At 40.0% G+C, this 27838-nt stretch overlaps 1 protein-coding gene across 1 annotated transcript in view; it reads left to right on the forward strand.

Annotated features, from left to right (window-relative positions):
* Nucleotides 1–27838, forward strand: part of MLC1 (modulator of VRAC current 1) — a 34599-nt gene continuing 6761 nt past the window's right edge. The window contains exons 1-9 of the mRNA XM_077807851.1: nt 1–180; nt 8379–8468; nt 11299–11352; nt 11435–11536; nt 19559–19660; nt 23310–23381; nt 23865–23981; nt 24986–25042; nt 26104–26226. Of these exons, the coding sequence (XP_077663977.1) occupies nt 1–180; nt 8379–8468; nt 11299–11352; nt 11435–11536; nt 19559–19660; nt 23310–23381; nt 23865–23981; nt 24986–25042; nt 26104–26226 (897 nt within the window). The remainder of the gene's footprint in view (nt 181–8378; nt 8469–11298; nt 11353–11434; nt 11537–19558; nt 19661–23309; nt 23382–23864; nt 23982–24985; nt 25043–26103; nt 26227–27838) is intronic.

The raw sequence follows: 27838 nt of genomic DNA on the forward strand, positions 1-27838 counted from the left end.
ATGACCAGGGAAGAAGGTTACAGAGAAGAATTTAATTATGACAGGATGCCAACTTTGGAGCGTGGAAAGCAAGAGAATGGAAATTATGTACCAGATATCAAATCTAGTGACCTTCAGATATCAAAGAGATTTCATCCTTGTTTTAGTTATAGAACATGGATCTTTTCTTTGTTGATGGGGGTAAGTATTTTAAACATACTATTGCATTTCATACTGCAAGGAAAGTCTTGATAACTGTGAAGTTTTTCCTTTTGGGAAAGTTAATGAAATTAATCTCTTCACTGATGGTGTTCAGAAGATGAAAATGTATAAATATTAAAATTTGATGTTCAAACAGAAACATATTTAGCAACTACAAATAGATTTTCTAGCTAAATACATCACTTTTGTAAATCTGTTCAAGGCAGTGGTTTTATATCAAGGCTGAATTTGACCTGTAGTGTCCAAACATCATAATCTGAGAAAATAAATCTTAGTGGCAAATATCAGGACATATTCACTGTAAAAGAAATTAAACATATTTTAATACTACCCAGGCAGATCAAATGTTTCAAACTTTCAGTATATTTCTAACTATTGTTAGTACTTTGCTTGCTATAACAATATTTTTTGTTTTTAAAATATGTATACAACATTTAATTGTCACTTTCTCTTTATATTAAAGAATGGAAAGATCTTTTCCTAAAAACTTTCAGTAATGAGAGCCATATCCTGCCTTGTGTGTGGTTTATGCAAATCTCATGTCAACTTAATTGAACTTTCATGGATAGAACCATGGAAGGATATGATTTTGAAGGAGTATTATATGGGTCCTTAACATTCTGACCAGTAATGACTAAAAGAACAGACATGATAACTATTAGAACCTATATTCCTGGTGTTTTTTCTCGCTGGTGGCCTCTGTGTTTTGTGGAATCACTTTGCAATGACTGAAAAGGTGATTATTTTCATTTTAGGACATTTATTTATTTGCACAGTGAATAAAAACAAAGTCTCATTTTCACTCAGGTCCCTGACCTTTTTTCTCTTTCTGACAAATTAATTTGCTTGAACAGCTTGAATTTACTTGCAATACCTGATTACATAACGAGAAGGGGCAAAAGAAGAGCTGGGTTTTTTTATATGGATTTTTTCAGTGTGCTTTCAAGCATTCACAGAAAGAAAAGAATTTGCTGTCTCATTCTGGGGTGCATTCCAGACCAGTGAGGGGTTGTGTCACTGCCTGCCCTGTAAACTTGGGTGCTTCACGATGCTTTGCTGTTGTGGCTCCCAAACTGTGCCACTCACAAGCAGCCTTCCAGCATATAGGTCACACCCTGAGTTTCTGTGTGCTAGACAGTCCTGGTTCAGTGCTCTGAACCCAGCATCTCTTCTACAGCCCCACTTTGGCTTCCACCTATCTTAGTTACTCCTTGAAAGGTTACCCCAACACACTGCCAGTCATGGATTTTTCCCAAACTGTGTGTTATGCACTGTCAAGCCCTTTCTTGGACAGTTCAGATATTACAGTTTGTTCCTCCTGCAAGGAGACAGTATTCAAGAGTTTGTTACTTTATCTGGAGTTACCAAACCATTCGGTTTAAACACACTACTGGATTGGTTTAGATTAAAAATAAAACAAGTTTCTTAATGAGAGAAGACAGGATTTTAAGTGAATTCAAGTGTAAGAGCTAAACTTAGAAATGGTTATAAGCAAATACAAGTGAAAACACAGATATAAAAGTCTAAATCTTAATCTGACAAGTTTTGATTCAAATCTTTCTTTAAAATGGCCATTCTTACCTACAGTCTCCCAGCAAGATGGTGACTGAACCTTTCCTTGGTCAGGATCTCTCCAGAGGCCCAAAGGTGTTGATGCCTTTGTCTTCTTAAGTGAAAGGGACAACTTGGGGTTTTCTGCCCCTTTCTTTAATAGTCTAGTTAACCTTTGAAGAGGATTCTTCTGAAGGTTACCCCTCAAACCAAAGTTTATCCAGACAGTGAGGAAGGCAACATGGAGTCGGGTGGTGAAGGAGGCTCCATTCTCTTTCTCCCCCTACTTGTGTTTGCTAAAATGGAAATTGTTTTGTTTCCTGCCATCTGCTTCCACTGCTCTTTTGAAGATCCTTGTTAACAAATTGCTTTGGTTAACAAAGGGACATCCAGACTGCTGGAGAGGTTGAATAAGTTGTGCCAATTCACAGAAGAACTTCCAGAGAAAGGAGGCAGAAAAATGGTATTATACCATTTCTTTTTTATGGGTGTACTTCAGTGGATAATGGCTCAGACTACCATATCCATGATGGAATCCAAAGTGGGTCAACAAGGGAATGTAATGTGGATGCTTGTCACTCAAAGACTTTAAGGCCAGAAGGAACCATCATGATCTAGTCTGACTTCCTGCACATAGCAGGCCACAGAACCTTGCCCTGTAATAAACCCCTAACCTCTGGCTCTGTTACTGAATTCCTCAAATCATGATTTAAAGACTTCAAATTACAGAGAATCCACCATTTACTCTAGTTTAAACCTGCAAGTGACCCATCCCCCATGCTGCAGAGGAAGGTGAAAAGCCCCAGGGCCTCTGAAAATCTCACTTGGGGGAAAATTCCTTCCCAACCTCAAATATGGGGGTCAGTTGGACCTTGAGCATTTTGGCAAGACCCAACAGCCAGACACCTGGGAAATAATTCTCTAGTAACTCAGAATCATCCCCCATCTAGTGTCCCATCACCAGCCATTGGAGATATTTGATACTAGCATTCGCAGATCAACTGCATGCCATTGTGAGCAGCCTCATCATAACATTCCCTCCATAAACATATCAAGCTCAGTCTTGAAGCCAGTTAGGTTTTTTTGCCCCAACTGTTCCCCTTGGAAGGCTGTTCCAGAACTTCACTCCTTTGATGGTCAGAAACCTTCATCTAATTTCAAGCCTAAACTTGTTGATGGCCAGTTTATATCCATTTGTTCTTGTGTCCACAATGATGCTTAACTTAAATAATTCCTCTCCCTCCCATGTATTTATCCTTCTGATGTATTTATAAAGAGCAATCATCTCCTCACAGCCTTCTTCTGGTTAGGCTAAACAAGCCAAGCTCTTTGAGTCTCCTCTCATAAGGTAGGTTTTCCATTCCTCTGATCATCCTAATAGCCCTTCTCTGCACCTATTTCAGTTTGAATTCATCTTTCTTAAATATGGGAGACCAGAATTGCACACAGTATTTCAGATGAGGTTGCATCAGAGTCTTGTATAATGGTACTAACTAAAAACCTCACCTGATGCATCAAAGGATTGCATTAGCCTTTTTCATGGCTGAATCACGTTGGTGGCTCATAGTCATTCTGTGATCAACTCATACATCCAGGTTTTTCTCTTCCTCTGTCGCGTCCAACTAAATCCCCAGTTTATAGCAAAAATTCTTGTTGTTAGTCTCTCAGTCCATGACCTTGTACTTTTGCACTATTAAATTTCATCCCATTTCTATTGCTCCAGTTTTCCAGGTCATCCAGAACTTTTTGTATGATATTCCAGTCTTGGTATTCTTCTAGATATTCTAGATGTCTAGATATTCTTCTGGTTTGGCAATACCTCCAAACTTTGTGTCATCTGCTAATTTGATTAGCATACTCCCACTTTTTGCGCCAAGGTAATTAATAAAAATGTTAAATAGATAGGTCTCAGAACCAATCCCTGTGAAACTCCTCTTGTAACCTCCCCCAGCCTGACAGTTCGCCTTTCAATATGGCCCATTGTAGTCTCCCTTTTAAACATTTCCTTATCCACCTTTCAGTTCTCATGTTAATCCCCATCTTCTCCAATTTAACTAATAATTTCCCATGTGGAACTGTGTCAAATGCCTTACTGAAATCCAGGTACTGATTGCATTTCCTTTGTCTAAAAAATCAGGTTGGTCTGGCATGATCTACCTTTTGTAAAACTATGTTGTATTTTATCCCAGTCACCATTTACCTCTATGTCCATAATTACTTTCAAAATTTGTTCCAAGATCTTGCATACAATTGAAGTCACACTAACAGGCCTGTCGTTTCCTGGATCACCTTTTTCCCCCTTTCTTAAAAATTGGAACTGTATGAGCAATTCTCCAGTCAAAGGGTATGACCCCTAAGTTTGTGGATTCATTAAAAATCCTTGCTATTGGGCTTGCAATTTTATGTGCCAGTTTCTTTAATATTCTTGGATGGAGATTATCCAGGCCCCCCACTTTGGTCCCATTAAGCTGTTTGAGTTTGACTTCCACCTTGGATGTTGTAATTTCTACTTCCATGTCCTCATTTCCTTTAGCCACCCTAGTGCCACTGCCACTAAGATCTGTATTAGCCTTATTAAAAACTCGGGCAAAGTATTTGTTTCGGTGTTGGGCCATGCCTAGATTATCTTTAATCTCCACCCCATCCTCAGTGCTTAGCAGTACCTCTTCTTTCCTTGTTTTCTTTTTATTGATGTGGCTATAGAATCTTTTACTATTGGTTTTAATTTCCTTTGCAAGGTCCAACTCTGCTTGGCTTTTGGCAGTTCTCACTTTTCCCCCACACTTTCTGATCTCTAAGAGGTAGTTTTCCTTGCTGATCCATCCCATCTTCCATTCCATGTAAGCTTTCTGCTTTCTCTTAATAACCTGTTTGAGATGCTTGCTCATCCAGTTTTGTCTGCAACCCTTCCCTATAAATATTTTCCCCATTGCTAGGGATGCAGGCTTCTGATAATTTCTGCAACTTTGACTTCAAGTAATTCCAAGCCTCGTTCACCTTCAGATCCTTGAGTTCTTCAATCCAGTCCACTTCCCTAACTAATTCCCTTATTTTTTTAAAGTTTGCCCTTTTGAAATCAAGGATCTAGTTACAGATTTAGTTTTGTTTATCCTTCCATTTAGTTTAAACTGAATTAGCTCATGATCACTCAAACCAAGGCTGTCCCCTACAACCGGTTCTTCTATGAGGTCCTCACTGTTCATCAATACCAAATCTAAAATGGCATCACCTCTTATTGGTTTGGTGACTATTTGGTGGAGAAATCTGTCAGCTATCATATCCAGGAAAATCTGGGCCTTACTATTATTAGTAGCACCTGTCCTCCAATCTATATCTGAGAAGTTAAAGTCTCCCATAATCACACAATTCCCGATAGAATTTATTTCCTTAAAACATTAAAGAGGTCTCTATCCATATCGGATCCTGGGAGTCTATAGCACACCCCAAGCACTATCCCAGGGGAGCCTCTGGTAGCTTTCTTTCTGAAAGTGGTTTTGACTCAAACAGACTCTGTTTTATCCATTCCATCACTTCTAATTGCTTTAGAGTCTACCTCATCATTAATATACAATGCTACTCCACCATCTTTACTTTTATTTCTGTCTTTCCCAAACAGCACATACACTTCAATACCAGTACTCCAGTCATAACTACAACTCCATCATGGTTTTTTATCCCTGTAATATTTGGTTTCACTTCCTGAACCGTAGTTCTAGTTCCTCCATTTTGTTATTCAGGCTCCTTGCATTGTATACAAACATCTTAGTTGTTTCTGCTTGGCTTTACTGAGATTCCTCACCAATTAGGTAGAGTCATTATCCTGCCAGTATCACTTACCTGACTGGTAGCTTCATTGGTATTGACACTCTCTTTCCTCTTTCTGTCCATTCTCCTACCCATTGCTGTTCTTTTCTCCATTGCTGTGTTCTCTCTTTCTTGATTTTCCTCCTGGTCAATATTAGAATCAGGTGTGGAAATTACAAGAGCATCTCCCAACCATCTTCCCCAGATTCCTAGTTTAAAGCTCTTTTATCAGTTATGCCAACCTCCACCCCAAAAGTCTATTTCCCTCCCTTGTCAGGTGGAGTCCATCCATGAGAACAGTCCTCTGTCTGTGGATGCCTCCCCAGTGGTCTAACATCCTAAAGCCCTACTTATAGCACCACTGCCTGAGCCATCCGTTAATCATCATAATCTTGTCTCATCTTCATTCTCCTCCTCTAGGGAGAGGAAGAATACCATTGAATGTCGTCTGAGCCTCCATTTCTTTAAGCATCTTCCCCAGCCTGACATAGTCTCCCTTGAAGCATTCCAGTGAGAATCTAGCAGTATCATTTGTTCCCACATGAAGGACAATCATGGATTCTTTCCTGCTCCAACTAGGATACTCTTCAGCCTCAGGTCTACATCCTGTATCTTAGCTCCTGGCAGAGAGCACACCCTTCTGTTCTGTGGATCAGCTGTGGTGACAGGCCTGTTAGTTCTTCTTAGTAGAGAGTCATCAATCACATAGACCTGTCTCTTCCTGGTGTTGGTGTGATTCTCTGGCCTTTCTCCTGTTCTTTCTTGCTGCAAGTCCCCTTGTCTTTTGTTCTCCCTTGCAATCTTCTGCAAGTCATCCTCTGTCCTCCGAGGCTCTGAACTCTTCCCCTCTTCTTGTAGGACTAGCCACTCTTCTCTTCTTCTTTGCCCTCCCACCTTCAGTTACTGCCTTCTGTGTTCCTCCTTCATTTTCCAGCTCAGCATATTTTCTCTTGAGCTCTATTTCTCCTTCACTTGCTGGTCTTTTCCTCTGCTTGGTTCTCGTAGTCACATGCTTCCAATGGCCACTTTCCTCACCCACAGTTCTCCAGTCCAGCTTACATTGGCAAGTCCTGACTTTACCCTTCAGCCTCCTCTTGCCTTCCCTCAGTCATCATCTTCAATTAACCATCATTTCTATCTGCATCCATTAAGCCATTTCTTTTAAGGGTGTATGTCAGAAGATAATAGCTCAGACTACCATGATGAAACCCAAAGTGGGCCAACAAGGGAATGTGATGTGGATGCTTGTCTCTCAATGTGGGCTCAGTCTGAGGCCCTGCTTAGGCCAGTCAGTCTTATGTGTTCTTCATGGGATGGGCCAGTTCACTTCCCAGGGCACACTGATATCTCCCTTTCATTGGCCATCTGACAAACTGGCTCTCTGCTCAGAGTGGGAAGATATGTAAGTATCACACTAAAATGCAGCACATGAAAGCATCTCCAAGATATAGTATACATAAAATATAAGAATAATTGGATGGTATAGTGGTTTAAAACAGTAGAAGCATGATAATATCTGCATTATTTGCTTGGATCTTGGTGTATCTGCAGTTTTAGGGAGTGGAAGCCGCAATCTCTTCCTCTGGGGAAGAGTAGGTAATTTTGCTCCCTCACCATCAGAGGAATTATAAAGAAATGCTGCAAGTTGTTACCCATAGAATGTGCACTCCCCTACATGGAAATAACTCAAGAAGGCAGTAATGGGACATAAATGTATTGTTATTCCTATGTTCTGAATCTATTAGGCCCATTAATCTTCTAAGGTCTGAGTTCATTCCCACCTAAATAAAAATTATTGTTTTACTGTTGACTTCAAGTGGACCCGGATTAGATCCACAGTCTGAGAATTCAGTAAAACAAACAGGGGTAATAATCAAAATAAATATCTATTTCTTAAAAACAAAACACAAATCCCCAGATGATTTAAAAGGGTATTTAGGTGGGGGTCACTGAGATACATCAGATTCACAGGGTAAACTGCCAGCAAGAAAAACACAGCAGTGGTAGAGAAAGATAAGAAACCAGTCCTTTCATCAGTGTATACAAAAACTCATACTGATTTTAATTCTGCATATAGAGTGAGGGCCAGATTGGGTATAACAATTAATACTTCCATGTGTGCGTATAAATAGTATTCTGGATTCTGCCCTGTAAAATTGAGTATAAAGTGAGACTGTAATTCTCCAGAAGTAGTTATAATAATTCACACATTCCTAAATCAATTACGAATTTGTGAGGGCCTTAGTATAAATATAACAGGAAAAGCCAAAACTGAAAATCAGACTCTACATTTATGATTGGTCAGCTTTGTACAGGTAAATTTTTTCATAATCCAAACCTCAGCACATGGAATTCTTGAATTGCACATACAAGGTTTGGAACAATGTAAAAACCTGGTTGTTCAAAACTGTATGCCAAAAAGCATTCATATACAATTTTGTGAGCATAAATTTAGAGGTTTAGTTGAGAGCCCTTTGATATTTTGGTCCTAAAAGGTTCATTTTTATCATCAAGCTATTTCAGCCCAAAATTCAATTATGATGTGACTACCTTCTAAGCATTTCTTTATGTATTTGCCAAGTCATTACACAATACTTAGCTCAGATGTGCTTGTACAATCCAATATTGTCTTAACAGCCAGAAAAACATGTTCTTTTGACCTGTACATCTTTTGATGTATTGTTTCATCATCAATTGTACAAAGACTGTGTTATTAAAAGTTCAAAAGTACTTTATTTTGAAAGGACTACTGGTTTTCGTCTGTTCATTTGCTCTTTTTATACATTTTTGACATTAATTTATACCATATTTTTGCTTTGCAGACTTGCCTTCTTGTTACTTCTGGATTTTCACTTTATCTGGGAAATGTTTTTCCATCTGAAATGGATTATTTACGTTGTGCAGCAGGTTCAGTAAGCATTCTTAATTAATTGCTGTGGCTGTCTGAGAATGCACACTATAATAAATAATTTTATGAACTTAATTTCCTTTTAATCTGTCTGTCTTCTTCATGCTGAGACTTTCTCCACCCATGTCATCATTTTATCCAACATTATACCTCCTCTCCCATGCACACAATAAATGTTCCTTATGTAGGGTTTCGCTGTACATTAAAGCTAAAGGGTTTTCACAAAGAATTGTTAGTAATATCATGCTTGTTAAATAGCTGCCTTGTTTCTCACCAAAAGTGGTTGTTTTTCAGTGTGGGATGCAGTGATGCCCATGTATATTTTTTATATTATAAATTGTCTCCTGCTGCAGAGAAACCTCTAGGGAGGAAATTTCAGTTAAGATTCCCTTGTGATCCCTCACCCTATATTTGTATCTGGTGGGTAGATGCTATTATGATGGATGGGTTTCATTCGCTCTCTCTTTCTCTATCTCTGTCTCAGGTTTTATAAGGTGCACATTACCAAGGTATCTAAGTGTTAACAGAATGAAAGGTGTTCTATAAATATTATTACTTTATTAGTAAAATCTGTAATAATTTGACACTCTAACAATTGAACAACAAAGATAGAATTTTATGATATTGTTCCACTGCTGGTGGTAATTTTTTTCATCTATCAAAATTTTGCAACAGACACCAGTTTGATATTTAAAGAATAAGATTGGCAGAAAAGATCACTTTAAGCTATACACAACCATTGTCAATTTTTCCTCTGGCATTCATCATCTCCATTTTAGATCTCTGTGGGTATGATGAAGTTAGCTCTGATTCCTCCGTACATTGAAATACTCTACTGTGCCATTGTTATTTTGGTGATATATATATCAATCAATCTTTTTTCTAATTTAGGGCAAGACTGGTACTTTATTCTGAGTAAGGGACAGTGTAGCTATATGACCACAGAAGCAGCTCAGGGAAGAGATTGTGACTCAGAGTGCAACAGGAGAAAAACAAAAAATATTCTAAGGTTCACTTTGCCTCTTCCCTTTGCATCTTGCATCAAGTGCAACTTGGCCAGACTCATGGGTCAGAAAGAGAGTATAAAGTCTTTACCAACATGTTACAAATTGGGAATAATGCTGCTGCAATTGAAATCAATGGCAAAACTCCCATTAACTTCAGTGGGAGCAGGCTTAGGTCCTGTGTTAATGTTAACATGGGGGAGGGGAAAGGATTGTTGTTTTCACTCATTTAATCATTTTTCTTCCTTTAAAAATGTTCCCCCCTTTTTTGCTAATGTTAAAAATTGTAAATTAAGTGCTGGAGAGACACTATCGAGCATGTTAGCTAAATGCTAACCTGCTGTTATACTTGTTCTCAGTGGCAAATTGACACTGTACAAATGTGGGACTCAAAGGGTAAAGCCTGGCCCCAGTGAAGTCAATGGTAAAACTCCCATTGACTTGAGTGGGGCTGGGAATTCACCCCAAATATCCCTTTGGACACAGAAGATGATTAACAGAGCTAAAAAAAATAATTGTTTTTTTTTGGTTCAGTGGCTTAGCTAAAAAAGTAGGAAAAAAGCATTTTAGTTTCGACCCAAAGTGAATTTTTTTTTCTCACTGAAACAAGAAAAACAAAAAAATGTCATTCATGTTGATCATAGTGTTTCAAATGGTGATTCAAAAGGACATTATGAAATGAAATGTTAATTTTAAATGACATTTTCGAATGAAATATTGATTAAAATGGATGTTTTCAAAACAAGTGTAGAAATGGGTTGTTTTGCAAATGTTGAAATGAAACATTTCGACATTTCCAAAATATTTTTTCTTAGGGTGATTTTTGACCTGAATTTGCAAATAGGTTCTGTGCCCTCCACAATGCATTTTTCAGCAAATTTACTATTTACTGAAAAAAATTGCCTAGCTCTGATGATTAGTGAAGGAAGCACAGATGATGTGGAATTAATTTTTTTGGCTAAAAACCATTTTCTATAACTTTATTTTCATAGTTTTCTGTTTCACTTATAAATATCTTCTAACACTGCAGTAACATCCTAAATGTGTGGAATGGAATGGAGCCTGCAATGAGATAAATACCTCAATAAGGGTAACACTTGGGAGATAATAAGATCCCTTCAGGAAAGTTTTTCTTTATGGAATGTAGACTATTTTTCCCAAGTACAACTGGCTCACATTCTGCCCTCACATATACACAGCTCCCAGTGAAGTCATGGGGGTCACAAGTACAGTTCTGAAGACATAATATGACCCCACAAATTACTTTTACAAAGACCTTCAAAACTGAACTATCATCAAAGCTGGTCAATTTTTAGGTCTAACAACTTTGGCTTTGTCTCTTTAAAAGAACACTGAGGGTCCAGGTTTTCTTTTGTCTGCTTTAGAACTTTAGGCCTGCTGGAATTAATTTAAACTAACAAAGACATTAAATTTCTCCAGAAAGACTGCTGTTCTTTCATTCAAAGCCTAGCTATTGCAGCATTCACTTAACAGTGAGAGACTGTAGTTCATTACTGCTCTGAATCCCTTGGAATATTAAAATACAACCCTTAATTGTTGAGTTTGAGACAAGCGTGGTAGCCTTTGCTTTGAATCTCCAAGCTTTTGTTTGCTTGTTTGACCCTTCATATTATTTTAATATATGTTTATGTTTTATTTCTCCTTTTTCTCCATATTATTCATTCACTTTTCAATTCAAAATGGATAAAGAAAAACTATTACAATATGTACCAGATCCTCTAAGAAACATGTATACTATTCTTATTAACATAAATTTATGATGTTTTGTAAGCAATTCTATTAATCTTTTATTTCATTTATTTTTTCTAGTGTATTCCTTCAGCAGTTGTGAGTTTTGCTATAGCAAGAAACAAAGTTAATGTGGTAAGTGCTTGTAGTTTAATTGATTATTAATCTTTTATTCTTTGGTTATCTGAAAAAAAATCTTTTTGCAATTGTTTTACAGATACCCAATTTCCAGATTCTATTTGTTTCTACATTTGCTGTAACAACAACGTGTTTAATTTGGTTTGGATGCAAACTTGTCCTTAATCCATCGGCAATAAATGTGAGTTATGAAAAAATTATCAGCCAACTCTGTATTTGTCTTTCTCATAGACTTAGAGAGTTTAAAGCCAGAAGGGTCCATCATGATCATCTAGTCCAGCGGTTCCCAAACTTTGGTTCGCGGCTTGTTCAGGGTAAGCCCCTGGCGGGCCGCGAGACGCTTTGTTTACCTGAGCATTTGCAAGTACGGCAGCTCCTAGTGGCTACGGTTTGCGTTCCCAGCCAATGGGAACTGTGGGAAGCTGCGCCACCAGATTTTTCCAGGGGCTCAAATTGGCCAGGGCTTGATGGGCCGTGTGGCAATCTGCCACTGCCCCCACAGCGGTGTGAGGTTTGGGAAGGCCTAGCTTCCCCCAGCCTCCATTACATGCCGCCCATGTGTAGGATCTCTTTGGATCACTGCTTTTGTCTCTGTAGAAGGCTTCCCTATTCAGAGGAAAGGCTGGCTTGTTATAGAAGGTATAAAAATTATATGGGTGAAAGCTGTACAACTAACTTGGAAGAAAAAAACATATGCAAATCATTTTCCCAATTGTCTTCCTATATTGGTCCGTATACCCAGATTCTTGAATTAGACCCTCACACGTGCCTTCAAATTGATTAAATGGAAGTTTCTCTAGCTTTTGCCTTGAATAATGCTCCGAAAGAGCCACTGGAGAGAGTAAGATCAGAAGAGAAAGGAAAAGCTGACTTGGTGGACATCTTTAGATTAGCCAAATGTTAATTTCTTTTTAATGATGCTGGAATATAAGAAGTGAGGAGAGGTTCCAAACCTTGTTATTTTAGTGGATTGCATCTTCAGGCTAAGTCTGATCTTTTCCTTGTTCTTCTTTGACTGATATGTTTGTTCCTGACGTCACCTACAGAAAGCCTTTTATGACTAACATTTCTTTTGGAGTTCTTCACCGGTTAACTGACATCCAGTCAATGAAGTTGACAACAGTCAACCAAAGAAGAATTCATCCACATTAGAATTGTTCTTACATTCAGCAATCACCATTAAAAAGTCAACGTACAAAACAGTTAACATATAGTGGTATCGAATTCACACAATATTCCCTATACCTAGAAAAGAAAATACATATGGTATCTCAGATACCAATATGAGGTAATGTTGCTAAATTTTTATTTATTTATTTTTAATGGTGACCACTGTATCTTACCTCTGTGGCCATCTGCTAGACATTTTAAAAGTATAACAGAAAGCCATCAATATATAAATAAATAAAATGGAAATGAATGTTCTGTCCTTGCCCGTTAGCACCCAGAAAGTGTATCTCTGAATGTGTTTAACATAGTATTGTAAATTGCTTTGAGATTTGTACAGAAAGAAAACTTTATAAAAGTTAGTTGTTATTTGTATTATATAAGACTTTCCCCCAAAAACATTCCGACTGTTGCTATCCCCAGTACAGTTACATCAGATTAGCAAGAGCAGAAACACTAATGTAGAAAAAATATTGGCAGTTCTTTAACTGTTCTGTCATCCGCACCATTAGATGGTGGCTAAAATCCATACTGAGGCACCTAAATAACTGGTCTGATTTTCAGAGGTACAGAGCTTTCAAGTTAATAGTAGCTCTGAATATTTACTTTAGAACTTTTGAAAATCAGATCACTTTAATATATGTGCCTAAATTTAGACACCTACATTTGAAAATTTTGACCTTTAGCCCTAGTTCCCTTTGAGTGATTGTGTACCTATACATTCCACTGCAAGTGTACGTATGCCCAGAACACTCTAGTCGGAGACTGTTGACAGCAGTACCACAAGGTGGTACATGCACCATTGTTCACTGAGCATAGGGTGTAAAAGGGCAATGTCCACAGACTGCCTCTCAGTTCCTTCTCACCCCGCATGGCAAGAGTTGCAGCTCCCTGTAGCTTTTGCTTAGGTTTGTCAGCTTTTGCGAAATTACTCCTTTATAATGTATACAGTTAATTTATTAGTAGTTTATAGTGTATTTAGTGTATTTATAGACTGGGGCCCTGGTGGATTTATTATGAAGGAATCCCCAGGCTTCAAGCAATGTGGATCGTGCAGGGCCATTACCCTGTTAGGATGGACACAAAAAGCTGCTTGATCTGCCTTGATGAGGTCAGGTGCCTTTGAGGGACAAATACCCTATGTGTATCTCGTTCCCCACTGGAATGAAAAAAAAACAGAGAGATTTTCACCTCAAAGTGCATTTGATGAAGGAGTCTGTATGTCCTGTGTCAGAAACAGACCTTGACTAGTAGAGATCAGATTCTGCATTGACGAGGAATGCCCATCCAGCTCCAAATCATAAATCCTGGGATAACACCATTCCTTGTCCTCCATGCCATCCTCACTGAAGTGCTCCAGGCATTCCGACTCTGATAGACATTCAAAGTCCCAGTCCTTGCCTCACAAAAAGTCCTCAAGTAAGTCCTCTGGTGCAGAGTCAGAGCTTAAATACAAGAATAGGCCTTCCCCAGCGCTGTCTGATGCAGCAGTATTGACTCTGGCTTCCACAGGGCCATCAAGACTCGTGTAGGTGTCTTAATGTAAGTGTCTTAATCTTTACCATGTCTGTCTTTTCTGCATCCAACAAAGTGGGCACTGATAGCACTGTCACTGAGCACTTACCTTTGACTCCGCAGGCCTTTCTAGCGGCAGAGGACCTGCAGTACAGTCCACTGTTGCAACACCCAGCACTGCCATTGGCATTGTCGGCATAATTCATGGCAGCATTGATGTCTTTGTCTCCTCACCCTTCCATGTTGGCACCGCTGGCTCTGCCAACACCATTGGAACTTCCAGCTCCTTCCTATTAATGAAGCCTTGCTTGAACCCTTTGGCAGATTCCAGTTTCCGTCCTACCAACATCAGCCCATCTGGCTACTCCATTGTTGTACCTGAAAGGCTGGGTTTTCCCAACCTCACAACATATTTCAGTAACACACACACAGAGCAAAACTTCATAACTTAACATACAGTGATAGCACATACAATCCAACAGGATATTGATGTTCAACAGATCAAGACTTTTAAAATGATACCTCACAAGGCTTACTTTATACAAAATGACAGTAGTGAATATGGAGGTTCCAGTGAGCTGCTATGAGGTGCAGAGTGCCACAGTGCAATCTTAATTATCTCCCTGTCACAGAAGTTAAGACTTCTGCTGACTACCCATTACTCCTGAAGTCATCTGCCTTTCATTTAGTTCCATGGGGGTCCACCTGGCTCCCATAACTGCTGTTCACCCACCAGTTGATGGGTTTTCTATTTTCTCTCACCCTTTGGTTTCAAGATTTCTCAAGTGTCTAGTCAGTGTATGCCTGCTTGTGTCTGACCCTGTACCTTCATGGGACCTTAATCCTCTGGGACCTTCTGGTGACAACATCACTAACTTTATTGTCTATGAAGATGGCATTTCTGGAGGTAACCACTTCTTCAAGGCGAGTTTCAGAACTTCAGGCTCTTCTAGCTGACCCTCCTTTCAGTCTTCCATGAAGACAAGGTTTCCCTTAGGCCACACCCACACCCTAAATTCATGTCAAATGTAGTGTCAACTTTCCACCTGAATTACGCTATCCATCTGCCAGTGTTTTACACAAAACCCCACTCTTCATAGGTGCTAACTTTTTTTTTTGCTGGTGGGTGCTTTTAAAGGGGTGCGTGTATTGCGGTGGGGGGATGACACTCTGCCAGTTTTGGGAGGAGGCTATTTTCAGTATATTTATACACTTCTTTCATACATATTCTAGTTATTGAATGTATCTATCATTGGTATCTTTACTATTTTAATAATGATTCAATTGTTATGAACTACTTAATTACATTATCATGAATTACAGTATATTAAAATCATTACAGTCACCTACAAGCTGTCTAACGTCCCAGTTTAAAGACATTATGTCTCCCTGTAGGCTTCTGGATGAAACTGTCAGCAGTCTTATTTACATCTAGGTTCTTTGGTATTGTTTTGATGCACGTTAAGGACAGCTACATTATTCAGCTGTGTCTCTCTCATTGATGACTGGAGATAATTTTTAAGTCTTCTGAAGCTGGAGAATGAGTTCAAGATGATACAGACACAGTGAGAAGGATCCTCATGAATTTGCAGTACTCTGGAAATATAGTGCTTCCGGAGTACTGTAAATAATGCCAAGATCTCTTTCTTGATGGGTAATAGCTAATTTAGGCACCATCATTTTGTATGTATAGTTGGGATTATATTTTGCCATGTGCATTACTTTGCATTTAACATTGTATTTCATCTGCCATTTTGTTGCCAAGTCACCCAGTTTTGTGAGATCCCTTTGTAACTCTTTGCAGTCTGTTTTGGACTTAACTATCTTGAATAATTTTGTATGGTCTGCAAACTTTGCCGCCTCACTGTTTACCCCTTTTTGCAGATCATTTATGAATACGTTGAACAGCCCTGGTCCCAGACCAGTACAAGCCCCTCGTGGGACACCGCTATTGACTTCTCTCCATTCTGAAAATGGACCATTTATTCCTAACCTTTTTGTTTCCTATCTTTTAACTGGAGAATGCTTTCAGGATCATCTAATGATCCTTCATCTAATTTAATGACAAGCCTTTTGTTATCTTAATTACCCTGCATCTGTTTATAAACAAAGTCCCTGCCCCAGGGCAGAAGCTGTTAGCAGCACAGAACTCATCACATTCCACACTCAAGCTCTGGCTCCTGCGTGTTGAACACCCACTATTTTTTTTCTGTGGGTTCCTGAGCCCCGGAGCACCCATGGAGTCAGCGCCTGTGCCACTCTTCCAAAGCCAAAGAAAGACTCCCCACCTTAGATATTTGCATAGCTTTGGCATTCTATCTAGATCACACTATGTCCTTTAGAGCAGTGTTTCTCAATGACCCGTCCATGGATTGGAGCCAGTCCCTGAGATCTCCCTGACACAGTTTAGGAAGGTAGCAAGCCAGTCCTTGTTATCAAAAAGGTTGAGAAACACTGCTTTAGAGAATCTCCCTGGCTCTTTGTAGTGTATGCCAAGAGAGTAAATGTCATCTAGTGTCAATTCAGCGTATTTTTGACTGCATTAAACTCTGCTATGATCTTTCTAAAGTCTCTCCTCCACCAAGCATTATGTCTAGCTCCACCAGGGCTTAGTCCACTTCATCAGCTTTCCTCAGCAACACTCTGATAATAGATATCTGCAGAGCAGCAACATGGTCATCTGTACACACCTTTTCCAGACATTTTGCCATCACTCAGGCCTCTCTCATGACAATGCCAACTTTGTCAAGTTGGTGCTACAGTCTCTGTGCAGATGATCCAAAGTCCCACCACCTGGAAGGGAACTGCTGATGAGTCACCCGCAGTGGAATATATATGTGCACAATCATTCAAAAGAGGGAAAAGGTCACTTGCTTTTACAGAAACGGTTGTTCTTCAAGATATGTTGTGCACATATCCATTCCATGACGCTCCCATCGTTCCCACTACTTCAGACACTAGACACACAGCGGTGTGAAAAAATGGAGACAGAGGTGGGAGACAAGCCCCTTTTATGCCCGAGACTCGGGAAACAAGGAGAACAAAAGCACATGTACAATTTAGTTGTACTGCTGGCAAGTCTCTGACTCGAATGTGTTGGGTTCACATACACCTGCAGTAGAATTTATACATGCACAAAAATTTAGAAGAACAAAAGTTACTGTACAAGTAAGTAACCATTTTTTTCAGGTTGCATGGTAATCTGCATTACCATACAATTATGTACGGCCAACTGTAGTGAGATTAAAGTATTTTGATCATAGTAATAATACTTAGCTCTTATATAGTGCTTTTCATCAGTATATCTCAAAGCACTTTACAAAGGAGGTATCATAATCCCCATTTTACGGAAGGGGAAACTGAGGCACAGAAAGGGGGAGTGAATTACCCAAGGTCAACCAACAGGCCAGTGGTAGAGCTCATAATTGAACCCACATCCCTCAGGCTAGTGCTCTATCCACTCAACCATACTGCCACCTCAGAGTCTTCAGTGCAGATTAAAACACAGTGTGTGTGTGTGTGTGTGTATGTGTGTGTGTGTATGGGGATGGGTGGGGGGAAATCTGGGTATAGGGTTAGAAATTTAGAAACATGTAAAAGTTAGAGAGAGGTAAATTTATAACCCAAACATAATTTCCTATTTGCCAAATTCTATAGTCTAGTACGACAATCACAGGACATCTCTGGATGATTCTTCATAGTTTTCCAAGGCATCTGAAAACAGATAAATTGCATATTGATTCTGTGGCCCAGATCCTCAGCTGCAGGTGTGGATTTTTGTGCTTCTCTGATCCTGGACTGGCTGTGCACCAGGCTGATCCATGGTGCTATGATGGTTCTATCCTACTGGAGGATCTCCTTACACTGGAGTGATCCTCTCAAGGCCAGGTCTGCCACTTTTACGGCTGCTTTGCACTGGCTATGTAGTGCAAAGAGACTTCAGTACATGAGACAAGTAGTTTATTTTAGCCTCCCTACTTGCCCATTTCATAAATATTATAATATCTCTCTGATGATTCATTATATTGTTCATGGAAACTGCACAGGGAAATATTAGTCATTAGGTCTGACATGGGTTCGCTGCTAATAATTTGGAGGATATTGGACCCATAAAATATTAAATCTCTGTTTAATTCAAAGCACTTTATGACTTAAAGCAACACCATCTGTGGAGGGCCTTTGTTACATCGTCACAGATAACTTTTAAAAAATGTTGTAAATGTTAAAATAAATATGTGGGCCAATCCCAGGCTGTGCTGTGGCTGCTTTGTGATGCTTCCCAAGTGCAAAATAGCCCTGGAATCAGTGTAGCCAGCCATTTGTGGATCATCCCAGCAAAGGGGAATCTTCTGGTGACAAACGGCGTGTCTACACAGCAACTAGACAGCCATGGCTGGCCCGTGCCAGCTGACTTGGGCTCGCAGTGTTCAGGCTGCGGGACTATTTCATTGCTGTGTAGACTTCTGGACTTGGGATGGAGCCTGGGGTCTAGCACCATGTGGGATTGGAGGATCCCAGAGCTCAGGTTCCAGCCTGAGCCTGGAAGTCTTCATACCAATGAAACAGCCCAGCAGCCTGAACTCCATGAGCCCAAGTCAGCTGGCATGGGCCAGCCACAAGTTTGTCTTTGCTGTGCAAACATATCCAAAGAGTGCCTATACCACCACATTCTTCCTCAACTGTTACCTTAAGGAGAGTGGCCATGAAAAAGGGTCTGTGACTGGGATCTCCCTGCATCCTGACGCTCTCTGCCTGCTATATCAGTCTTTTGGGACCATTGGCAGCTGATCCAAGTTAGAGACACTGTCAGGCAGCTCTGCTTTATGCTGGGATTTGTGTGGATAACTGGCCCAGGATCAGTCAAGTGCAAAGGTGGCTTTGTCACCTTTGTTACCTACCCCCTTTCTCCAAGTGGCACTGCATGCTCCTCAGCCACAGAGGAGGATCATGAGCAGTGAACTCATGTGGTTCCAAAATCCTTTCCTAAAGCATTAGAAGCTTTGAAACCCTCCCTAGCCAGATGTAGCATTAACAGAGGCAAGTGATAGTTTCGGTGAGGATTTCTTCTAATGTTTAGAAATATCTCTTTAACTTCTATTTTACAGTATGTTTTTTAATGTGCATAGGTAAATATGATTTTAAAATATGAAGTTGATACTGTAGTCAAATAGTATCTTTATTATTTTGTAGTTCTTTGTGCTGCCACTTTCCCTAGAAGCTAAATATATCAAGGATCACAATATGCCTAGATCTAAACATGACACAGTGAGGAAGATCAATTTCAGTGCCCAAAAGAAGGCCTCTGAAATCTGCCTGTTCTGGTTTTCTTCAAGAAACATGATATGCAAGATATATGTCAGAGACAAGGTGTAACTTTGATCATTTAGAAAGCAGAACTGACATGAAAGAACAATAGGAACTTATTAATCATGGATCAACAGTTTGCTAAATTTTTATAGACACAGTTATGTTTTTTAATGTTACTTATTTAATGCGGTTTGATATGGAATTCTGTTGGCAGATAAATTTCAACTTGATTCTGCTAATTCTGCTGGAAATCTTCATGGCAACTACTGTGATCATTTCAGCTAGGTCTAATGAAGACTGCTGTAGGAGGAAGAAAGTAGGTTTTCCCTTAAGAATTACAATTTGTTAATTTCATTTTTTTTGTTTTCTTCAGCCTGTCTGTTCTTTCTTTATGTTGACTAAGTACTAGTGACTTCATTTTTATATAATAATTTTATATTTCATTGTGAAATTGATTCAGAACAATAATTAAGAGAAATCAAGGTACAGGAGACGCTTGTTTGCAGAAACACCTTGTAAGAACAGCCACCGCTTAAAAGCAATATTTCCCCAGGGAACTCTTTCCCTACTGTGAATTGTCTACTAGGTAACAGCAACATAGCTGGCATATAAGAGCAACATTTGTGATGTTGCAATGTCACATCCAGGGGTGGAGAGGGGCAAATAGGGTGTTTCCCCCTCCGCACCAAACTATGTCATTCCATTCCCCTCCTGACCCTTCAGTGCAGCTCCAGGGCACAGAGTCTCATTCACTTGCCCTGCCTGACAGAGCCTGAATGGAGAGCATGTGTAGGGGGAGATTGGAGAGAGGGTCTGGAAGAGAGGGATTTTTCAGGGGGGAAAGCTGGAGTCAGGGGAACAGCAGAGGCACAGCTGAAAGGTTTCCTTCTTCCATTCTCAGCATCTGGCTTACAGGCAGTGGCGGGGGGTTGCCATTTTGCAGTGGGGAATTTGGGGGAACCTCCCATGCACTGAGCTGTCCCCTCCATCTCGGTTGCCAGCGTGGGTGTGCTGTTTTGCAGTGAGGGTTCGGGGGACCTCCCTCCCCAGGCCACTGACCTGTCCCCTTCCCCCCTTCTGTCACCGCTCTCTGTGCTAGGAGCCACCTCCACACTCCATTGCAGGTTGTGCATGGTGCCCTCCCAGCCAGCCATCTCTCGCCAGAGTGGGGCATGAAGATGCCAGCAGAAGCATCCTCAGCCTTTTCCCGGCAGCTGGGTTCACTCAGCCATTTTGCAAACTGGGGGCTCCCATGCCAAACACAGGGTGCCCCTGCCCATCCCCCCAAAACTTGCCTCCCCCAACATGGCTGCCACACCCCTTCTGAAACACTCTTAACTCTTCATATGCTTTTGGTCAGATGATACTCCCCGTAACAGCAACAGCTGCTTAGGAGCAACTGGAAAAGGGCACCAATATGTTGCTACTAATGAGCATCTACTGTAATATAATGATGCCCCAATTTTCTCCCATCTCCAAAGGGGCAGAGGGCCCTGTGCAAAGTGTGACTACTATAACTGTACTATGCACCATGGTCAGGATACCATGAGCTCATGCAGGGCATCCATATTCCTTGCTTTTTGTAGAGCATAACTCCATTGGGACACTTTGACAGTAGACAGATAGGGTGGTTGAAGGACACCATAATTATGCAAATACTCTGAGCCATTCCCTGTCCTTCAGGCATGCATATGTGCAAAGCTTTGCTGCTCTTCTGAAGCTTGAGGAAGAGGGTAGATTCCTTCCCACATTGCCTATGCAGAGTTCCCCAGTATTAACATGGGTAGCATGGGCTGAATGCAGGATTTGGGGCTGTGGATGGGATTTTCAAAACCACCTTAAGTGACTTAGAAAGTCAATGACACTTGTGCTCCTAAGTCACACAGGCACTTTTCAATATCCCACCTTATATGATTTCTGCAACAGCACATGCTTCTTCCCAGAATGAAGCAAACACCCACAGATGCTTCCTATACCATGAACTGCTGGGGGTGAGGTGCTGCCATAAGAGATAGCTATCTCACACAGGTAAAATCCTTATCTGGGGAGATCTGACAAGTTTATGGCCCCTTTGCAACACTGTAGTAGTGCAAATGGGCTGCACTGTGGGAAACTGGCCCTGTATCTATGCCATTTTGTAATCCAGTGGTAATGCTGTTTGCTATGCAAAGCCCCAGAGGGAAAATGAGTGGAAATTAATGTTTTCCATTACTTAACAGAAACTGTATAAGGGCTGGATTCTTCCACCTTTTGGAACTACTTTGTGTAGGAAGGTTCTGTACTACATGAGAAAGAGTGGCTTAATCTGGCCCTAACCTGATATGGAGAGGGGCTCATGTTTTCTGAGTGGATTCCGTTACAATTTAGTGCCTTTATTAGTAATGATGGAAATATATGAGCTTCAAGATGAAAATACAAAGTAGGGGAAAATACAAAATATTTATGATTCAGTGAAGGATATAGAAAATTTCTCCCTCTGAGAAAAAATGCTTTGTATCCACATATAAAACTTATTATAGTATTGACAATAGTATTGACAATGCTTACATTGGACTAGTTTGTGCTTTTTGTGTCTCCTGAGATGGTGTTGAAAAAAATTGTGATTCAGAGAGCTATGATTCCTTCCCTGCTCCCCACTTGCTCCCAGGGGGAGGAAATTTGCTGCTGACCCTTACTTCCCTTTTGACCATCTGCTGTGGCCAGTGTGTTAGGGGGTGGAACCAATGCTCTACTCATTCCCTGGGAACAGGGCATGCAACACCTACTCTTCCCCACAACCTTATAGTCAAGTTGCAGGCAGACTTCACAAGTGATTGGGGGGATATGTCTGACTGTGTTGGATCATATTAAAGAACTTCTGTATTAAAATCACAAATGAGTTTGATTCCCCAGAGTTTAAATTCCAGGGTATTACTAATTAAGAGGTCTCTTGGTTTTTGGTACTGTTTCTCTCCCTCTATGTGTGAAACTTGCAAGCTGCTAATTGTGTTAGTACATTCTAAGACAGAGTCTGTTCTCAAAGCAAGTCAGAGAGACAGACTCAAAGCAACACTCTAACAACAGAAACAGCACCCAGAGACTCCCCACCCTTTTGTTGTATTAACAATTGTGATTAAAATAGAGATAGAGGATGTATGTGGATGGATGCTTGGTGTGGATAATAACTGAATGATCAGGGAGGTGCCAGCCTAAGAATCCAGTGTCCATCGGCTGAAGAAGGCGTCAAGTGGAAATAACCAGAGGACCCCCGGAGGGCAGACTGGAATCCACCCAACAGCCTCAAGAATGGGAGAACCAAAGAACAAGATAACATCTAGCAGCACGGAGCCGTCAGGAATGTGCCATCTGCTGATTGATTCAGCAACAGCATGATGAAGCAATTTTCATAGACTGGCATAGGAAGAAATTCCTATAAAAATAGACTCTAAAAAGTGAGAACTTTGGGATCTGATTCTGCAAACCAACTTCCAGGAGCATCAGATGAGCATCTGACAAGCCCCTGCTCCCTCCTCATGTCCAGGCCACCTGGCCAGTGGCTTGGCATGAGCAACTCTAAGGCTGGTAACTATGATAACAACCTTGCAGAACCTGTGTGTGTGTGTGTGTATGAATGAATGTGTGAATAAATATGAGATTGAATGGAATGTTATAGCTATTAACTAACTGCTTACTATGATAACAACCTTGCAGAACCTGTGTGTGTGTGTGTGTGTGTGTATGAATGAATGTGTGAATAAATATGAGATTGAATGGAATGTTATAGCTGTAACTAACTGCTTACTATGATTCTTTCTGTATTCACAATAAATGTGGTATTTTGCCTTTTTCCCTTTAATAAGATCCTGCTGGTTTTTAATTTATTGGTATAACAACTGCCCCTTATACTGTGTAGAGTCAAGACACAACCTAGCCTTTATTAAACTGCATACTTTTTTCAGATCATGTTGTTTCTTTTTTACCTTTAGAGTACCGTGTATGACAGTACCAGCGTTTTGAACTATGTCAGCTTTCCTACTCGAATTCTGAAATCCTGTTCAGTAAGAAAAGCTTTGTTTTCTTGAGATATATGAATTTATTCTCTCATCTTTTCACATACTGAACTCCTTTAAAGCCTGTGAGAGTTCTGTGTGTAATAGCTTCAGGAACAGGCTTGTTATAATGTGTCAACATGAACATGAGTTATGTGTTGATTTTACAAGATAAATTCCAACTGTCCTAAACAGGAAGGAAAAGTCTACTTAATGATTAAATAAGAAATAATTGCAGATATGTCAATTTATTTTTTATTGGAAACACTGAATAAAATTGTAAACATGTAGAAAGGGGCCAGTCCTACTCCCATTTTAACTAATGGAAGTTTTGCCATAGTCTTTCATGCGTGTAGGATTGGCCTCAGACATTTCTCATGTCATAAATGTATCCATTAACGTCTATGAGTCATCCTAACTACACAACTGAAATGACTGTAAAAACTTAGTTTAATTCATTGCTAATTATTTTAGTGCTTTAATTTTTTTCAGGTAATTGAAGTGATTATTGGAATTTCTGCAGTATTTGGTGGAATAATTGCTTTGAATATGGATGTGTTAGTCTCAGGTCCATACCTTTCAGTAACATTCTTTTGGATCTTAGTGGCTGTAAGTACTACACTATTAAATGTAGCTTTTTATACATTGTCTCTCTAAGCTTGATGTTTATTTGGCTCTCAAATTAATTTTCAGTCACTGCCTTACAAAAAATTAATGCTTTTTAATGATAGTGCTAGATTGTCTAACATGCCTGCCTTTTGATTTACAACACTGTATTAGGACGTAAGTGCCTTACTTAGGTAAAATTCCCATTGAAATCAGTAATAAAATAAGGCTATTAAAGGGGTTATTCTTTACTAAACAGGTCCATGTTTTTAAAATACCATCATTCAGTCTGCACAATTAAGATCTGGGTTGAATTTCACTTTAGTGGAATCCTTAGGATGCCAAGGTCAGCCTATCATCTTGATTAAGTGGCTGTCCTAATTACATACTTGAACCTCCAGTGATTGGTGGTGGACATTCACCTCAGTGTGAAACCCTTCATGATGATAGCAACATAATGAGAGCTGCAGACAGGAGAAGAAAATTCATAAGGGGGTGACCGTGCATGCCTCAATACCACTGAGGGGACAGGTAGTGGAGAAGCCACTGGGTCCATGCTTACGTGAATCCGGTGGTTGGCAATCTCTTCAGCACAAAATGGAGAGAGACACCAGCCCCTGGGTGAATTCACCCAGAATCCTTTAGCGTGCTAAATTCAAGTTCAGTAGAATGTTAGCACATGGAAGACCTACTGACTTAGGCTACATGGGTAATAGTGTCATGTTGATATGTATAGATTTAGTAGTACAGAACACTCCATTAATGGCAATAAAGTTTTTGAGGTAAATTTTCTCCCCATTAAATTAGTACCATAAATATTGCTTATACAGTGTTATACAAAAATTTAACTTTATAACAAGTAAGTTCACATTTTTGGAGCAAATTGAGGACCCGATTTTCATCTAGTGTAAATCAATGTAGCTCCACTGCAGCCAATGAAGCTATGCCAATTTATCAGCTGAGGAGCTGGGTCTTAATGTTTTCTAATGTCTTGGAGTTCTTTTCAGTGCTTTCCAAGTGCCATTGCAAGTCATGTAGCTGCTGAATATCCAAGTAAATGTTTGGTAAGTATATGTGTAATGTTCAGATATTGTGTTATAATGGAATATTATGAATAAAGTCCTTTGGTGATAATCATACAACTAATATATGTTCACTGTAAAGTTACCATAAAAAGTTATATACTAAATATAACAAAATAGATGTCGGGGTCCTTGGAATACTCAATTAATACTGTTAGAAAGGAGACCAATGGAGTGCTTGGCTCTGTACTTATAAAGTTAATTGTACTAAAAGAGAGTTCAGTCGGCTTTCCTCCTGCGATATACCATTAGTGCATTAACCAAAATAGATTTTTAATTGATTAAAATGTACAAAGTATTTATTTGTACTGGATATTTCAGGGGAAGTTGTGGACATTACTACAAGGATGGTAAGGAGAGTAATCAGGGGCACAAAATGGGTCTGCCTCACCAAACAGCTAGTAGTCCTAATTCTGTTCTCAGTTAGACACATGCAGCCACACTGAAGACAGTGGTGATCTATGGTGGTAATTGAAACAGAATTTGACCCTACAGAATTATCTTTGAATGAAAATCAGCCTGTTATTGTCATCAGGAACCTTACCTGAAACTACCAGAATCTGTTGGTTTAGTTATTTAGCATGTACAGATCACCTAATGTTTGGCTGTAATTCTTATTGTTTCATGTAAATGAAAAAAATAATAGTGTCCCTTCCATGCTAGCCCTCCTAATCCATTTTTGCTTCCTCTGCCTGTACTTGAAAGACATAGTCAAAACAAAACAATACAACAACCCTCTTGAACTTTGAATGGAAATGAGTTTAAATGTACTACAAAGCAATAGAGTTCTTAGCTAGTAGCCTTTAGCCTCCATAGTGAATATTCATTTATTTGAATTCCTGCTTCTGTACATACTTAGAGGAGAGATCTGAATATGGATGGCTTGCAGATTGTGCCCTTTCTGTATATTTTTATCACACACTCCCATTAAATTTGCTGCAGGAAGAAGTGGAATCAAGAACCAATGTTATTTGCTCTTATTTTTATTTATTTAACACAAGTTTAACATCTTAATTTAAAATGTAATATCTTGTTTTAACTAGGTTGAGGTCCTGATTGCCATAAGCAGTGTCACTTCTCCATTGTTGTTCACTGCTTCTGGATACTTATCCTTCAGTATCATGCGAGTTATTGACATCTTTAAAAATTATCCACCAGCAGTTAAAGTATGTATTTTACTCGTTTGAAAAATTAGCATCCACCAATTAGCAATTCAGAGGGAGTAAATAAAGAGTATTATGAGTTATGTATCATAAGGATATAGATAGCTGTATTATGGAGAATGACTAAAATGTTTTGGAAATTACTCTAAAAGCCTATATAACATTTGTGACAAAGTTCCTCCTCTACCTTGGTGGGTCCTGCACTTATTGGCAGATTTTGCTCACCTCAGAGATTCACAGTAGCCCTCAGTTTGGCCACTTGCTCAAATCTGCTGTTCACTCAGATAACCTCATCACTGGCCAGCATGGGGAAAAGGAAGGAGAACAATCCCCACAGTCTCTGCTGGTCCACCTAGTGGGTCGGGCAACAGGCCAGGGACCTTCCCCTTTGGTGGGACCCACAGTCCAAGTCAACTCCTCCTGTATCCAATAGGGAGTTGGGGGGATGGGGTGAACCCGGGCCTGCCCTCTACTCCAGGTTCCAGCCTAGGGCCCTGTGGATCACAGCTGTCTATAGTGTTTTGTGTAACACCTGTGTGACAGCTACAACTCCCTGGGCTACTTCTCCATGGCCTCCTCCCAACACCTTCTGTATCCTCACCACAGGATCTTCCTCCTGATTCCAGATAGCATTTGTACCCCTCAGTCCTCCAGCAGCACGCCCTCTCACTCTCGGCTCCTTGCGCACACCTCATTAACTGAAGTGAGAGCCTTTTTAACCCAGGTGTCCTGATTAGCCTTAATTAATTCTAGCAGCTTCCCAATTGGCTACAGGTGTCCTAATTAGCATGCCTGCCTTAAATAGTTCTAGAAAGTTCCTGAGTGTTCAGGAATAGTCCCTGTTATTTTACCCAGGGAAAAGGGACCTGCTTAACCTGGAACTAATGTATCTACCTTTGACCACTCTTTTGTAGCCATCTGGCCTGACCCTGTCACACATTCTAAAACTATTCTTTCTATAGTTATTTTGAACCATCATATAGAAGACTATAACAGGGTTATAGTTCTCCATCAAATTCTATAGAATGGTTAAAAATAACCTATAACAAGGTAATCATTTTTTATTTAAATTCCACAGAACTTTTCCATAACAGCTCAGCAAGTGGGATTATTTAGTCTGCAGAAGAGAAGAATGAGGGGGGATTTGACAGCTCCTTTCAACTACCTGAAAAGGGGTTCCAAAGAGGATGGATCTAGTCTGTTCTCAGTGATTGCAGATGACAGAACAAGGAGTATTGGTCTCAAGTTGCAGTGGGGGAGGTTTAGGTTGGATATTAGGAAAAACTTTTTCACTAGGAGGGTGGTGAAGCACTGGAATGGGTTACCTAGGGCGGTGGTGGAATGTCCTTTCTTAGAGGTTTTTAAAGTCAGGCTTGACAAAGCCCTGGCTGGGATGATTTAGTTGGGGATTGGTCCTGCTTTGAGCAGGGAGTTGGACTAGATGACCTCCTGAGGTCCCTTCCAACCCTGATATTCTATGATTCTAAGTGTTCATAAAATTGTGGCGAACAAACTTCAAAGTTCTAAACCTTACATGAAGAATAATTTCTTTCAAATTGTTTCCTAGGATGCCTATCAGTAAGTGGCACAGTGGGATAGAGTGCTAAATGTTCAC

Source organism: Eretmochelys imbricata, chromosome 1, assembly GCF_965152235.1.
Source record: "Eretmochelys imbricata isolate rEreImb1 chromosome 1, rEreImb1.hap1, whole genome shotgun sequence".
Taxonomy (NCBI): Eukaryota; Metazoa; Chordata; order Testudines; family Cheloniidae; genus Eretmochelys; species Eretmochelys imbricata.